This window comes from Scylla paramamosain, chromosome 24 (assembly GCF_035594125.1).
Source record: "Scylla paramamosain isolate STU-SP2022 chromosome 24, ASM3559412v1, whole genome shotgun sequence".
In the NCBI taxonomy this organism is placed as follows: domain Eukaryota; kingdom Metazoa; phylum Arthropoda; class Malacostraca; order Decapoda; family Portunidae; genus Scylla; species Scylla paramamosain.
In genome coordinates this window covers 20,753,587-20,770,607 of record NC_087174.1, presented here as the reverse complement: position 1 = coordinate 20,770,607, position 17,021 = coordinate 20,753,587, and the positions used below count along the sequence as shown (strand labels likewise).

The following is a 17,021-nucleotide window of genomic DNA, read 5'->3' as shown; positions in this document are numbered from 1 at the left end:
CGTATATACGTAAACATTTTGTCATTTGTAAGAAATTTTAGTTGTACAAAAAATAGATATGCGTCCAAATTTATGCATTGAGCAATATTCGTGAGTGACTCGTCTAGCACATCACAACACGGCCTGCCACAAGCGTCGCCAGCGCGGCGGAGTACGTCCAGTGGTTGCGTCGTCGCCACTGGCTGTAAGAAGCCTTGCGAGCACGTCAGCGCCTCAGCAGGCAAGCAACGACCATCTGAGATCATTTAATGGCCCCCTTTCATAATGTATTTTAATGGAGATTTCGGAGACAAATAAAAATTTATTCAAGCGTTCTAGAGATATTCGTCATATTACTCGTATCTTATTCAGTAAAAGTGTGTAACTCAACAATTATGTTCAGTACTATCATGAGACTTTTTTGATGATGGATAGCAACATGAGGTAAGCAGCAACAACGTCGTTCAGTAGTCGCAGTCTGAATGAGGAAGTGACATGTTCCCCTCGACATTGACTTGCGTCATTCACTTAAGAGCGGAGAGATCGTGTGTCCCTCCCGCCATCACAGTGGGCCGCGCTTGTGGCGAGAAATGTTGTGAACCCACCACACCATCGGCTTGTTCATTTTCTTCATTATGCGGAAAAAAGTCTACAAAACACTGTGTCGCAAAAGCTACGGCTCAGGATGGATCCCGATGGTGTCTCGAACCGAAGTCCACGGCGCCGCCACGCAGGTCCCGCGCCTCCTTCGTGCGCCGCGCTTTCTCCAGACGCCGCTGTGCACAACACCTCACAGCAACCCCTAGTCATTACTCACACCCTCTAGTGAACCCCAGCCACAGAGCGGCATTCACACCCGTCTTTGCTCGATTTTTTACCACCTTTCAGCAAGGTTACGGTGTACACCTTGACACTGCTTCGCTGCTTCTCCTCGCACAGGCATGATGCTGCTGCTTCCTACATTAAGCCAGTGGTCCCCTGTCTGAAGTGGACGCCGTGAAGCCCTGTTCTTATAATCAATGCTATATTGTACTTATTATTTCTCCCGAGTGAAAATAAAGATCTTTACTTCAACTGGGAGAAACAATCAAGTATAGCATGGCTACGGTATTAAGTACGAGTAGTGTCATACCTAACGCCAAGCCTGCACAGGACGGGGAACCACTGAACTAGTGCATCTTCGCTCTCTCGCCTCCCTCCATCCCTCCATCCCTCTCTCCCTTGCTTCCCTCCATTCTCCACACCGCACATTGCACGCCGCTGCCAACCTCTTTTTTTTTTTTTTTCATGATTTTTATCTCCGTAGCTTAAACGTGCGGCGAGGCGCTGCCCAAAGCCTCTCCGCACACAGTTCACGAGACCGCCTCCCCTGAAGCCTCCTTTAACAACCCTGAGCTATATAAAGGTGAAGCTTACATTACATTAACCTGTGATTTTTTTGGGTAGACTTTTTTTTCCCCTTGAGTTGTGAAATAAAGAGTTTTAATACAGCTTCTAGCTTTCGTAATCCCCAGTAGACCCTAGATATTAGTGTCAGTTTCAGAAGAATCACAGTAATAGGGATCATTTTTGCTTAGTTTCTCAGCACCACTTAGTCAGTCGCGTGGTTGCAGAGTAGAAGAAAAGTGAGAGTTATGAAGACGGACAAGCGTAAGTAGATGTACAGTTGCCGTAAGAAGAAACATCACAAAGTTCAGGGAATTTCACGTCTATGAATCAAATAATACATGAGATAATTAACTGTTTTAATCTGAGACCCCCACGAAGACCAAGAACCGGGGGTGTGATTGGGTGATATGGTTGATGTCACTCCTTTGTCTGAAACCATTTAGTTGATTGTGACATCTTTTCTTTGCGTAACTGTACATATATACATGAGAAATCATTATCTTTACACACACAGGAAAACAAATAGAAACACATGAACTCGAACAAAAAAATACAATACATATATACTACAATAGCCTGCTCACTTCATCTTGATGTGGGAAAGGTAACTATTCATGAGTGCTCATAGTAAATTAAGTTAACTAACATATCACAGCCAGACCGTCTCCCACTGCAGGCATGTCATCTCTTCTTACTTATAATGCGTAAAGGCTGGTAACTACAAACACTAGAGACGAGACAAACAATTCGCACATACCTTTACCACAGTAGGGAATGGCTGGTGTGAGTGTGAGTTCTCACTGTCATAATGTCTGCTGGTCACTGGACACCGCCATGTACTGCTTAGACTAGAGGGGTAATAGTTATTAGAAAAGTACATTTATTAGACTTACTATATTAGCTATTTCATATTGCAAATACTTGACTGAATTTTAACTTAAAGAAAGTGTTAAGTGTTTAGTAGTTTACATTAAGTAACGTACCTCAATGTACTCAGGGTAATAAGCCATCCTTCCTAGTATGTACAATATGAATAAAATAAAATCAATAGTACAATAAAAGAACATATTCAGAAAAGAAATAATACGGTAAGCACCAGAAGGTAATTTCTCACCAGATCCTTCGCAAGATACGAGAAATGCAACGCACCACCACTGGGACGCCAGCATGAGATAAAATATCGTATACAATAATGGAAAGTTGATTAGGTGCGAGAAAAAATAAATAAATAAATAAAGGGATAAGTGAGGTCTTTTCATTCCTTAGTGTCCTTACACAACAAGTGAAACACAGCAGTCTTTATGTTGTGTTAGGTTCCCCTGTATACACATCATAATTCTTCCAGAACTAAAGCATTATTCAGGGTAAAAGTAAGGTAAGTAAAGAAAATTTGCCTCTGACTAGGGAACGACCGCGCCAAGAGAAGGAGCATCAAGGCCGCCGCTCGTTGCGCGGTCACCTGTAGTTTGTGTAATCAGTAATCATTGTGATTTCACCAACAATGAGTGGCGACCTGTGGGGCATCACACCTCAGGTGCTCTATGTCATCATTTCTCAGCTTTATCTTGTGGCCGCGGAGCAATTTTAGTGTAAATACCACATTCCCGAATGGGGAAGGCTTTCTGTCAGGCGGCGCTCACTCCACCATCCCACTCACCTCATGCCACTGTACATACTTCAGCTAGCTATATTTTCTTACACCCATAATGATATAGAAATTTGGGCTGGCTTACTTCTTAGTGTGCCCTGCAAGACGTGTGGATTAACCGCCACCTCACAGCTGTCTCATCCACCAAGCCCCGCCCACTTCCTGCTGGTTACGTCACGGTGGAGTTACTAGTTTTCACATTGATCATAAGATCACTGTCGGTCTTCCTATCAAGAAGACACATCACTTTCTAAAAGTGGGGCAGGTTTACATTAAAGTTTTTGTTGTTGTTGTTGTTGTTGAGTGTTTCGTGACACAGCTGTGTGAGATGACGCTTTAACAAAACATGAGAAGATTGCGAAACGAGAACACATGCTTACTTCCCAGCCGCAAGTGGTACAGAGACCACCCGTAACGAAAAGAAAAATAAATACATTTATTGATATTCCACCACCTGCCTGATCAGCGTGATAGCAGCCGCAGCAGTGAGCTGAGCACGGAGCAAGTTTATAGTAACTCACTGTGCGGTACCAGACGACCATTTGCTCTGCTGCTCGTTTCACTCATGTAAGTCAGTCTTTTAAGACAAAGCGAGCAGCGAATCAAGTGTGCCAATTTTTTTTTTTTTTATAGCAATATATATATATATATATATATATATATATATATATATATATATATATATATATATATATATATATATATATATATATATATATATATATATATATATATATATATATATATAGAAGGGTAAAACAATGGAAGAAAGTCTCATCACTGATTCCGTCTTTCCAGCATGCCCCCTCGCTGGCTACTTATAAGCTTGGTGAGTAACTGACGTCATTCATAATCCAGGTACAAATCTTTATGTGTTGATTAAGTTGTAATAGTCACAGCAGCAGCAACAACAGCAGCAGAAGTAGAAGATGGAGTATTAGCATATCAATGCTTAGCACTCGTATAATTTTTGTTATTTCTTTATCCCACTTTGTCGTGAGATAAGAATGTGATAAATTTAGGTTCCACGTTGTTCTATTGCTAGTGTCCTCTGATTTTTTAACCGGAGTATTCAGAACACGACTCCATCGCTGTAGAACGTGTGGGTTGTCTCGCATGCGTATAAAGGCTTTGGGTTTGCCTGGGCTTGTAGCACTGTAAAACGTTCCTTTTGTTGTTGTTGTTGTTGTTGTTGTTGTAGCTTCGTTTGTAATTTTCGTGTTCGCTCTTGTCAGTGTTTCTTCTAGAGTTGTGCTTTCAATTTCCATTGCGATGTCAGGAAACGCCGCTGTCAGTTCACACTGCTTTATCTGTCTTACCAGTTCTTGTGAAATTGTCTGAAGAGGTCTTTTCAATTCTCGCTTCGTTGTCGGTGACTTGTGTGTCTGCGTTAAGTAAATAATTTTGAGTTTTAAGCCACCCATGATAATCAAAAGAACCTTCTATGTGGATACTGAACTCTGATTCTAAACTTCTATGACGACAGGTGTGCTCGGCGGCGGCCTCTCAGTGTCCCACAGATTATGCTCAGCATCCCGTCATCTTGGTCTCCACGGATGGTTTTCGCGCAGATTACTTGAACCGCGATTTGACGCCCACCTTGAAGAAACTGGCCGAGACTGGAATTCACGCTCCCTATCTACAGCCTTCCTACCCCACCCAGACGTTCCCCAACCACTATACCATTGTCACGGTAACTCAACCTTGCCACCAGAATTAGGTCCATACCAAGCCTTTGAACAATTGTTAAGGACTGAGAACTCAAAAACTGTTAACCCACAACCATAAATTTAATTATTACAAAATAGCAGTTTAAAAATCTTCCACCACCTCGCCCACACAGGGCCTGTACCCAGAATCCCACGGCATCATTTCCAACAAATTTTACGACCCTGAATTTCACGCCACCTTTTCCATTGGCACTGAGGAGTCGAAGAAGGGGCGGTGGTGGGGCGGTGATCCCATCTGGAACACTATCACGCGCCAAGTAAGTCTAGTTCTTAACTCTTTTGAGGGATAGCCTTTCAATATTCTGGTTGTATTTTCTGACTGTAGTGTGCAGGTGCAGCATTTTGATTCAAGCTTGCAATGCGCAAGTAGAATCTCGTATGTAGCCTTCCTTGCACACACCATCCCATCCAGCTCATCCCAAGTATCAGTACAATATAGTGTGTGTGTGTGTGTGTGTGTGCAGGGCAAAATCAGCGCCACCTTCTTCTGGCCGGGATCTGACGTGCCCATTGATGATCAATACCCAACCTACTGGGTGGAGTTCGATGAGTCGATTCCCTTCGAGTATCGCGTCGACAAGGTGAGCCACATTGCTATATCACATAAAATAATCTTGATATATTTTAGATAAACCTGAAACCTGCTATACCCTGCAAGAATACTCCATATTAACATGTATACTATGTGTGTGTGTGTGTGTGTGTGTGTGTGTGTGTGTGTGCTCAGGTTCTGGAGTGGGTGTCCCTGCCTGAGGAGGAGCGTCCAGTCTGGATTTCATTGTATTTCCAAGAGCCTGATCACACCGCGCACATGACAGGGCCGGACAGTTCCCTGGTATGACTCTTCATCTTTGACATTTTTAGGTTCTATACTTCTGTATCTTACATTTATTATTTTTTCCATGAAATTAATTCCTTTATATCACGTGCTGTCAGTTCAATGCTAAGGCAGAAAGCTACAACAGAGAATTTAAATTACTGAAGTTTTAACATGAAATTCAATTAACATAAAGAAGACATTGTGATTTTACATATTTGGCATGTGAGAGTAAAGCTGATGTGTGGCAGAAAAGGAAGTGATTATCATAATGGAGACACAGAAACATTTAGTACTCCCTGTGACCAGAAGCTGACATCCTGCTGAACATCATGTTCACTCATACATTAACCTGTTCCTTTTCTGGATAACACATTAATTGTCACCAGTTTTGAATTTGTGAAAGTAAAGCTGTCACTCTCCCAAGGTGAACAAGAAGCTGCAGTATGTGGACCAGATGCTGCAGCGTCTGGTGGATGGTCTGGAGGAGAGGGAACTGCTGTCTTGTGTCAACCTCATCATCCTGGCTGACCACGGGATGGCTTCATCTGTGGATCTTCCTGATTATGTCATAAATTTAAAGGATTACATCCCTGACATATATGATGCTGCCTACACCTTCACTGGAGCTTTCTCACGAATTGACCCCAAAAATAAGAGTGAAGGTGAGGAAAAGTTACCATGTATGGTGGGCAACATTTGAATCCTGGAAATCATTTCATGCTCAGTTCAAAGCATCTAATTAGCCATTGGTCTTCCCTTACACCAACAGAGGTGGAGCAGGACATGATGAGTAAGTTGGCATGCAAGCGGGAGGAGCTCAGAGTGTATCAGCGGGAGGACCTGCCCACACGACTCCACTTTTCTAATAATCGTCGCATCGAGGACATTGTGCTGGATCTTGATCCCGGCTATGTAGCGACAGTGTCCTCCAGCTTCAGCAACCTGGGGAACCATGGCTATGATTACTACAATCACGAGATGGATGTGAGCGACATGCAGCTTGATTTGTCTGTGGCAGCACTGCATTGCATACCTTTAGACCCTTAAGTCTCTTTATATAACTGAAGTAATATTCTGAGTTCTTTCCTCATGATTGTCAGTTTGATAGAGACAACTCCCTTCGTTCAACTTGCAGGCTCTGTTCATTGCTTTGGGGCCAGATTTCCTGCACAACATGGAAATAGAACCGTTCCACAATATTGAGCTGTATAATCTGATGTGTCACCTGACTGGTGTGAATCCTTCGCCCAACAATGGTACACTCGGCTCCCTTTACCACATCCTGGCTCATCCTCCAGAGTATCCACAACTTCCAGAGGTCAGGAGAAACTTATAAGTCTCTCCCATCACTTGCAGATATAAATTCTTGAACACTGTTTGATCATAATATTGCATAAAACTTTCTCTTCTGACACTGTTGCAATCTTACAGGAGGAGAAGCCCACTACATCAGGATTCCCTGAAGGAGACTTGGGTCCCTTGTTGGGCATGTCTGGCTGTGAGGGGGATTTGGAATTCCCAGAAGTCAGTTTATGCTAGCAGTGTCAGGACCATGAGCAAATATAACATATATCAAGTTTTTAGAATGTGAGTGCACAGCACAGTGAACAACATTTATAATTGTATTTATCCCACCAGGACTGGTTGGCTTCCCTAAACTTCAGCTTTGAGCAGCAGCAGGAACTGGAGGCCATTCATGTTCCCTGGGGTATTCCACACTCTGGCCACCTTCCTGCTAATCTTACTCTCCTTCACCACCCAGACCATGTGACAGGTGAACTACATTAGTCAGCAGTTTCCAGGTTGGTTTGAAAATCTGTAAAATAACACATTTTTGGCAACACTTGCTGCTATCCTTTCCCATCAGCCCAACACTTTTCTTAGCTTACTCCGAGGCCCTGAGAATGCCACTGTGGACCAGCTTCAGTGTGGAGAGTGGCCGACCAGGAACACCTTTGAAGCAGTGGTGTAGTGATGTGCGCCTTCATACAGACACCACTCAGACCTGTGCCTCTTATGGTGTACTGGAGCCTCTCAACATCACCATGCATCCTCTCTTTGCCCCAAGTACACATACAGTCATGATCCTCTGATTCTTGCAAAACATTGCTTTGTGACCTGGTGCTTGTAAATGGTAATCACATTTGTGCACTTGCATTAATGTATGAAATTTTTCATTCATTTGCTTCACTGATGATGCTTAGCTCTTTGTGTCCAGAGTACTCCAAGGATGCCTCGTTGGGCCGCTTGCCTTACCTGGTGAGCAATGCTGTGCCCGTCTCCCTTTCACTGGCCAAGCACTGGGAGCAGCTGATGGACCTACTAGTGCCGGCCTGGCTGGAGGCACTGGGGCCTCTCAATCTGCTGGTGGGACCAGTGTTTGACAATAATGCTGACTCATTCCCTGATAACTTCTTAGATTTCAGGTGAGAAAGAGATCATGTCATTGTAGCTTCCAGTAATTCCAGACTTCAGTGTACAATAGGCCACTGGTGCTTCACATCCAGATATGAGAGAAATATTGCTGAGCTAATCCCAGCATACCTCTCAGCTCCCCAGAGGTTCCGTCTGACCTGTTTGCTGTCATCACCCGGTGCACAGAGCCCGTGTCCTCCTTGACGGTGTGTCCTCATGCAAAACTTGATGCCAATTCTTTCATCTTTCCACAAAAGCAGCTGGTGACCAACTGCATGGTGGGTAATTCTATGAAATAGGAAAATTACACTCTTATATAAAGAAACAAGTTGGTGTGCTCATAATGGTTGGACAACCTGTTTTTCTCTGATGCAGGATGCTGAGAAATACACCCATGAGTTCAGCGCAAAAGTCCATGATATAGAGTTGGTGACTGGCCTCACCCTGTACCCAGACACTGGTGCCCACAACAGAACCAGCCTCATCCTGCGCTCCCACTCTGACATGTGGCTCGTACCTTCCCCACCACTGCTGTGACCCACCACACAAAAAAACAGGGAGAGCTAACAAATGTTTGCTGCAGATCATTCCAGACCACTATTCTTCATAAAATTAACACAATTAAATTAAATGATTTTATAATAATTCATGAAGCATCAGCTGAATAAATGTGGAAAAATGTTGACATCTGTAATTTTTTTTTATTTTTATTTATTTATTTATTTATTTATTTATGTCAGTTTCCCTAGTGTATCAGGGGCAGGACAGTGCCTCCTAATGAAGGACTGATTTGGCATCTAGGAAGTGTAACCCTCAGACCGTGGCCAGGATTCAAACCTGTGCGCCTGAGGACCCCTTGGCCTCCAAAGCAAATCATCTGCACCACAGTGGCCCCATAAATTATTTCTGTATACATACCATGTATAAATTTCCTCATGTTTGCACTTCTAACAGTTTAGTCAAGTCTTGCTACTTCTTTTTTGGAAGAGTAAAGTGATCAACAATATTTCACACAATAAAACTTTGTATGTATACTCCTATAATGGAATGTTCTCAAGGAGGGTTGAAGGAAATTTTTGTAATATTTGCTAAAAGATGTGCTTAATTAAAGCAACTTTCCTTGCCTTGACTTTTTCTGCTGGCTATGTAGTGAAAACACTGTGGCAGTTTTCTGACTCCCCCTCAAGTAGGACCAGACCTTCCTTGTCACCTTTATAGTAGGACACTCTGCCTCCTCAAGCTGCATAAAATACAACATGATAGGAAAAGAATTTAAAATGTTTATGATACAGAACTGCAGCACCAACAATATTACCTTCTCTTTGTGTTTGTCCAAGACATTGATGTCTGAGGATATTCTTTCAGAAGATAGGTAAGTTAGCAAATGAACTTCATTGACAAGCAGAAAGGAAGACTGTGCATACACCAACAATGTCACATTACAAGTCATATGGGTAATGTGACAAGATACCTTTGTAAAAATACATAAGCATCTAATTTCCTTATTCTCACTCACAAACTTTAGATACCTAAGTTATACAAATTTACCAGCCAATGTGTCCACTGCAGAACAAGACTTCAATAGTACTGGAGGTGCTGAGCCATGTAGTGTTTTGCCACTGGATGAAGGCATGTTGCCAGGCTGTCAGCCAGGGTGCCACACCACACCTCCACACTTGTTATTACAGATTGAATAAATACAGTACTAAATACATTTCACCCATAATAAAGACTAGAAATTTGTTCCACATGATGAAATGAGAATGTGGTTATTGGGCCTGAACACTGTAGAACACACTGTATCAAAGACACTGATGTGAAAATGTCTAAATGAGAGAACCATGTAGGCAGTGTAATATTTTTTTTTATTTTAGCATTCACCCAATGCTACATAGTACAGGATCTCATCAGTCTGAGATGCACATTGATAACTCATGAGCTCTTCTACTGTCAAATGCCTTTACTTATGATGCCCATAACAATACATAACAAGTAGTATTTGCAGTTTGTATATAGATACTCAAAGTATTTCAATACAGTAAATCACATTTCTTGGCCACCACCTCTGGCCTGCCACACTTACAGTGCTATGCAGAAAGTAAACAGTATGGTAAAACATATCAGCTGCTGTCTAAATATAGAATTATTTTCTTGGCAAATAGTGACCTCATTATACACAAGTAAACTCTTAACTGGTGACACTCAACACTGTCTGGAGTGTTGGTGACAGACAACATTGCCCAGAGCATGGTGCTGTACTGGTGTGTGTGTTCTGTATTCACTCATTGCTCAGGCTGTATGAAAAATGCACAATGGTGGAAAATATAAAAGCAGATATATAAACAAACAAATCAATCAGTTTAGAGAGATGAAAATATATAAATTGAATACACAATATTACTCAATCTTTTATTTTGCATTTGAGAATTTCAACCCAGTGATTATTACTAACCTATTTTTTGTGGATTCAATGACAATCGTTTCATGAAATTTCATTTAACACAGTACCTACTAAAATAAGTGAACTAAGTAGGTTACAACAGGTCTTCAGTGGAGTCTGTGGTACTTGAGGTATTCCAAAGCTTCCACTAGCATGGGAAACAGCATGTCAGAGTCCCACTGAGTACAGTGGATTGTCCTGATAATGTGGCATTGTGAATGACACTGCAGTAACTTCGTACCATGTTATAGAAAACCATTATCCTCTCCATTATCTCTACAAAATGTCATTCAAAAGAGAAATCATGAAATTACTTAAGGAAATCTTGAGTTGACTATCATTACTTGATAGTATCCTCCAGTGAACTGAGGAAAACCCCAAACAGAATTAGAAGTGACCTGATAAAAAAAAAAAAAGTAATATGAACATGGTCACGTTCAAGTTTCTGAGGATCAAAGATTCAGTTATTGATGTAACGCAAGAAATTATGAGGTGCTCCTTGTCATAAGGGGATACAATGTACGGACTTGGTGGTTTATATGAACCCATCTTGCCAAGTAGCTCATAGTGATGCCACCTTTCAGTGAACACTTGTACCCTGATGTCCTGTGCTCAATTCTTGAGGTGCACAACTGAGAACCAAAGATAAGGATGTCTCTCATTTGCAATTAATTTTCTACACTAAAGATGAGGGTAAGAAGATGACCTTTTCGGATAAATATCGTGTCCTTTGAGTATCACCACCAAACTGAAGCATGTGCAGGTGAGAACACTCACAATCTAATCTGAGAGACCAGAGCTGTGTAGCAACATTGTACATATAAGTTTATTTTAGCCAGCTGACTACTAAGTTGTCATCTTTAGCTGAGCTGTTGCAGCAAGTAAGTACAGATCTTGTCTTCATATAAAAAAAATAAATAAATAAATAAAAAAAATCAGATACAGCCAAGACAGCAAATACATTTGTGTGTTTTTTTTTTTTACATTAGATAGAGATAAAAGTGATACAACATCAGTGTTATTAAACATCTATAGTGTCTCAAAAGATAAAGTATTGTTAAATTATATCTAACTAAATGGAAAAGAATACTACAGAATGAATAACTTACAGATGAGAAAATTGTTAACTGTTGGTGAAGCTTTGTATTCTACATGGTTTCATGAGCATCAGCTTTTGTGCCGTAGTAATGCCAACACAAAACGCCTCTTGTACAGTGAAGCTCTGCCATGAAGAACTGGTTGGGAATATTGGAACTATTAAAGCTGATTTTTTTTTTTTTTTTTTTTTTTGATTATCATTTTCACCACATAATGTTATGGAACATGCTATGTGCTGAGGAAATCTATTTCTTCCCTAGACAAAATCTCTCACCATACCCAGGCATATTCTTTTCCTCATTATGTTTAGAAGCCACAAATTCTAAACACATTAAGAACAAATTTAACATTCAAAGAAAATGTATCCAATACAGTGTTCCAAGACCCATGACGGTTTATGTGGTTCAGGAACTGTACCACTAAAATAATCTTGTATGTAGATGTCCAGTATTACACAAAAAACATCTAGCAGATGTCACCAAGCCAAAGTAATGCTTCTGTCATGCCTCAGAAAAACTATGCTTACAAGATTCCTTTCAAAAATTTTCATTTCCATCTTCACTGAGTTCAGTCATTTCTGTTTTTGATCATTTTTAGGGAATTTTTTTTTTTTTAAGGTACTACAGTGAGGGTAAGTCTTGGCAACGATTAAGTAAGCTTGTCGAAATGTCTGAATGAAAATAAATAATGCTTATTTAAAAAAGTTTAACATACTCGATCATAAAACACAGGAAATATGGATTTTTCCATTACTGATGCAATGTGAACAATAGAATAAGCTGTCAAATCTGTCAGGAGCATAATCCAATAAAACAGAAGAAAGCTTTGTTCTGTGGTGCATCCTTCCTGCAAATGATGAGTCACTGGTGAAATAATTTTTCTGAACAACAACATATCTAAAGGATGAACAAAAGCAGAGATGCATGGGCACTCTACATCATTTCTTGTTTCAAATAATATGATTTCAATTTTAGAATATTTTCCAGGTAGTATCTTTGTAAAAATTTTGCATTTTAAGTACTATATCCATTACGTTTTACAAAACAAGGGAATGCAGTCACATAATAACACTCAAGTGGCAAGGCGGTGAGCTCAACAAAACTACTCCCAGGGAACAGAGCAGGTGGAATGCCAGGAACACCTCTACCTGGACACCTGGGAAGTCACCACTGCTTCCCACTCATTCTTCCACAGGCACTAGGAAAAACAGGAAACAAAATAAACCGCCAACCCAAATAAAGTAAATACTATTAGGTATATTTCAAATACTATATAATTTTCATGTGATTATCTTTAATATATTCATTTATAATATATCTAACCCATTCACTGCTTGTGTTACAGCTCAGTGACTGGGTGCGTCTGGCTTAGGTAATAAACAGGCTTCACACTTGTGCAACACTGGGCTGTCTTGTAAGTCATGTTCAACTACTGCAGGATGAACCACCACAGCCTAGCACAGTGTAAGGAACAACAGCATCTCAGCATAACACAAGTGCAAAGTTAACACATGAAGTAAGATTCTGGCCATTTGAATGTGATACTGATGAGAAATTAGTTAAATGTCAGTTTTTTGTTTTTTTTTTCTTTACAGGACAATTACAATAATGTCTTGTCAAAGTTCACAATGTCATACAACCATAAAAGCTTCTATAACAGTATACTCTGCCACAGACTTTGTTTCAGGATTTAAACATTTCAGTAGTTTAATGTAGTCAATTGTGATTTGAAATACACAATAAAGTGTAATGTGTGATCAAAGGAACACTTCTGTTTTGTTTGATTACAGGAAACAATTATTAAAATACATAAACTAATAGCTAATTCAGTCATGACTCTTTGCAATAAATACAATGGCAAGAACTAGAATAAGCAAATTACACATCAGCCAATTGGAATGAATTTTGTGGCAGCAGCAGGAAAGATCCTCACTGCACTGACCACAAGGAAATGACATCACTTACAATCTCAGCTCAAAAGAAGATAACTGATAGCAATTCCAGTCATTTCTGCAAAGATGAACACCAAGTAGTACCTGTTGGAATCCTAAACATTCCCTACGAACCAAATGCACTCAAAACCAATATGGAATAACAGTACAGCATTGCACTTTCACCTTGGTGTTTTCATTCCTTTCACCACCATACAAAGAGCAATAACATAAATGTATGATGAATATCACATTGCATCTGGAATTGAGAAGCATAACTATCACAAACAGTTTTACCCTAAGGTCCCTAGAAAACTACTGTGGAAATACTGGGCGCATCACTCATTACAAAATACCTGACCACCTGGGTAAGTATGTATATATGTCTGCTGACTCCTCATTCCAGCTTGGTATGGAAAGGCCATTCTCTAATACATAAATACAAATTTGCTTTCTACCTAATGATATGCCAAGTACATGTGCGTGCGTATGTGGAGGTGATCCCATGTACTGTTGAGAGCAAGGGAGGAGTGGGAGCCTGCCACCACAACTCACAGCTCGTAGCAGTGATGCAGTAAGGCATGTGACCGCTGCTCTTTGTTCTGTCACATCTGCCAAAAAGATTGTACAGTATCTCTTTACTTCTGAATATATGGAAGAAAACAGCAGTAATTTACAGAATTATAAAATGACTTGTATGTTAACAAGACAAACAACTGTCCATGTGTGCTTTCAGATAGAAACCTAACTTATATATATATATATATATATATATATATATATATATATATATATATATATATATATATATATATATATATATATATATATATATATATATATATATATATATATATATATATACAGCCTCCACAGAAAGTAATGAGCTTCCTGTTTAGAAGGTCAAGTTTGCTTGTTAAAAAAGCTTCTACTTTTTCTTCTTATTCACTACTACTTTGGTATTTGTTAGTTTGCCTGTACAGCTGTCTGTCTTTTCTTCTTTCATAAGTTCCTTTGATTCTATGTCAACACTTCTCAAAGCACTACAGCATACAACACAACCAAACGCAAAACAGTAAAACTGGCTGGGCAAGCAAGCAGCAGCCTCTTCTTCCTCTATGACAGCAGGGACAACCGCGGCAGCATTCAGCAGTGTTCTCAGGCTTAGTGGATTGTGCACAACTGCTGGGCACACAGTGGCTCAGCTGCCTGCCGCAGCATGGAGTGATGGAATGCTGGACAGACAACATTAGGGCATTTATCCATTGTGTTGCAATAAAACTGGTTTAATACTTTCCATGGAGGCTGTGTGTGTGTGTCTGTATATTGTATATAGGTATATATATTGTCTTTGTGAGAGAGAGATGTAAGTGGGCACTAATAGAGCTCTCTGACTGAAACACAAGAGAAGACTGTAAGGATTACTTTCTAGTTGTTGTCATGATGGAAGGAAGATGTGTGGTTGAAAGCATTAACACTGCAACAATGGTTGTGGTGTAGGAAAGGGGAGGTAGTGTAGATTATCTTATGAAGATTCTATACAAACTATGCTCTATTGTTATTTGATTTTGAGTAATCAAGGGGGATGCCATCCACCCTTAATTTAAAAGACTTCTATAAATCAACATGCTGAAAGTGATCATTTACTTATACTTACTATTTCTGAGGGATACAACAATATTCATGTACTAACCCAGGTCACAAGATTATGTCTGAAAATGCTCAAGCCAGCAGTGGAGGAAATGATACAAGATTTTAAAGACTTCTTCATATTAGCAAGGAAAAGAAAGCTTTAAAAATGCAAGTCACTGTGATTAATTCCTTCAATGATGAACCACATTTTCAAACCATACACATACAAGTCTTAGGACTGGACAGAGATCCAGCTCAGGAGAATCTAAAGCAGCAACACAAGACACACATTATGCAAATAAGAATCAATGAACAAAACCTACAAAACCAAAGAGGACAAGGACACACACACACTTTTTTTTTTCAAATAAAGAGTAAGTGGAAGGAGAAACATATCTTATCACATGGGAAAATTATGCCAATACTACATACAGTAACACAATATGTGCACCAATATGGTGCAGGTGAATACAAGGCAGCATCCAGTGTAGTGTAAGTTATCACAAAGTATCTTAAATACAGGTTGTCACAAAAAAATAAATATGAGGATGATCAGCAAGTGCAGTGATGAGGAACAAACATTGAGGTGGGCTGATCAAAGGAATGCTTCTCAGCAAGTGGGGGAAGGCAAGAGAGGGAGAGAGGGGCAGAAAATACCAAGAATGGAGACAGAGGGAGACAAATCAGGAGATGCAGCACCATAGAGCAGAAAAGTACATGGAATTAAAGATGAAAATATGAACAATGAATAATGGAAATACACATATGTATAGGTGATTTCCTGTAACTTCTCTTGAAAGCAGAATTACACATCATACAAGTTCTTAGGTATCATTGTTTCATGTGGTCCTTTTCATGAATTACAATACTGCAGAACAATAATACCTATAAAGAAAGAATTCTAGGTTGACACATTCCCTTCTCTTCAGTTTGAGGGTTGCAGCCCCTTCAGGAGGAGTGTTGGCAGCACTCCCCTGCAGCACCACCACCACCGGGGCTGGGGTGCCATGGAGGGGGGGCAGCATCTCAGTGTGCAGTGGTGGCTTTGTGACTCTTGCTGGCTCGCAGGTGTTGTTCAACCAGGAGTTGGACATTTTCTAAGGTCTCATGGATATCTACTTATATGATAAATTATGCAATGCTGAGATATAATCCTTATAAGGCCCATAAGTTCTTGTAGTTGCTGTAAACAGATGGCTAAGAATTTCAAAGTTGTGGTATGTATATATGTATATATTTTCCAGTGAGAAGACCACTTCCACAGAAATGCAGGTTCCATACAAGGAGTGAGTCCTTATCAAAACACTTATACATCCTTATACATTCAGCACCGATTGTTCACATTCTTTAACATTATTGCAAGTCACCACGGGGCTGAGGCGGCGACCCAGGGCCACGGTGAGCAGCGGGTGAGGTCAAGCGGAGCCTCTGAGATCATATCATACTGTGTCATCTGAAACATAAACACAAAAATGTTGTGTGTCAATACCCAAGCTGCAATGGCCTGACATTGTGCTAAAGGTGCATCAGATCTGTGAATTCAGAGATGTGTGTAAAACCTTGCAGATATAAAATATGCAAAGTCTTCAGGTGTGGAAGTCGGATTGGTATGTCCTTGCAAATATAGTAACAGCTATTTTTGTGTATTTGTAGATGAAATAACTCATACCTATTTCATTATATCTTTACTGTAACAAAAATAATACATTCACCATCAAATCCTAGGATGAAGGAGAGAAACAAGCACACACATACAGAAAACTTGCAACAACCAGGAACTGAATATTAAGGAAACTGTGGCATTCATGGAATGAAACAGGTCCTGGAGAGGCTTACTGTGGTGGTACAGCAGGAACAGTCTGTGAAGGTGTCTGGTCAGTGCCAAGGCCAGCCATCTGCTGCTGCTGCTCACACCTCACCCACACCCTCACTTAGCCTTC

At 40.3% G+C, this 17,021-nt stretch overlaps 2 protein-coding genes across 3 annotated transcripts in view; one reads left to right on the top strand and one right to left on the bottom strand.

Annotated features, from left to right (window-relative positions):
• Positions 1-3,427: 3,427 nt before the first annotated feature.
• Positions 3,428-11,758, top strand: LOC135112870 (venom phosphodiesterase-like). Its single transcript, XM_064027794.1, has 15 exons — positions 3,428-3,583; positions 3,815-3,845; positions 4,503-4,709; positions 4,860-5,003; positions 5,211-5,327; positions 5,474-5,581; positions 5,991-6,228; positions 6,336-6,550; positions 6,702-6,884; positions 6,998-7,090; positions 7,205-7,340; positions 7,451-7,633; positions 7,785-7,992; positions 8,118-8,259; positions 8,357-11,758. The coding sequence occupies exons 2-15, from the start codon at positions 3,816-3,818 to the stop codon at positions 8,516-8,518; spliced, it is 2,166 nt and encodes a 721-aa protein (XP_063883864.1). The 5' UTR covers positions 3,428-3,583; position 3,815; the 3' UTR covers positions 8,519-11,758.
• Positions 9,826-17,021, bottom strand: part of LOC135112873 (ubiquitin-conjugating enzyme E2 W-like) — a 103,693-nt gene continuing 96,497 nt past the window's right edge. For both annotated transcript variants that reach the window (XM_064027804.1, XM_064027803.1), the window contains one exon: positions 9,826-16,534. In XM_064027804.1, coding sequence (XP_063883874.1) covers positions 16,521-16,534 — 14 coding nt within the window. In that variant the 3' untranslated portion in view covers positions 9,826-16,520. The remainder of the gene's footprint in view (positions 16,535-17,021) is intronic.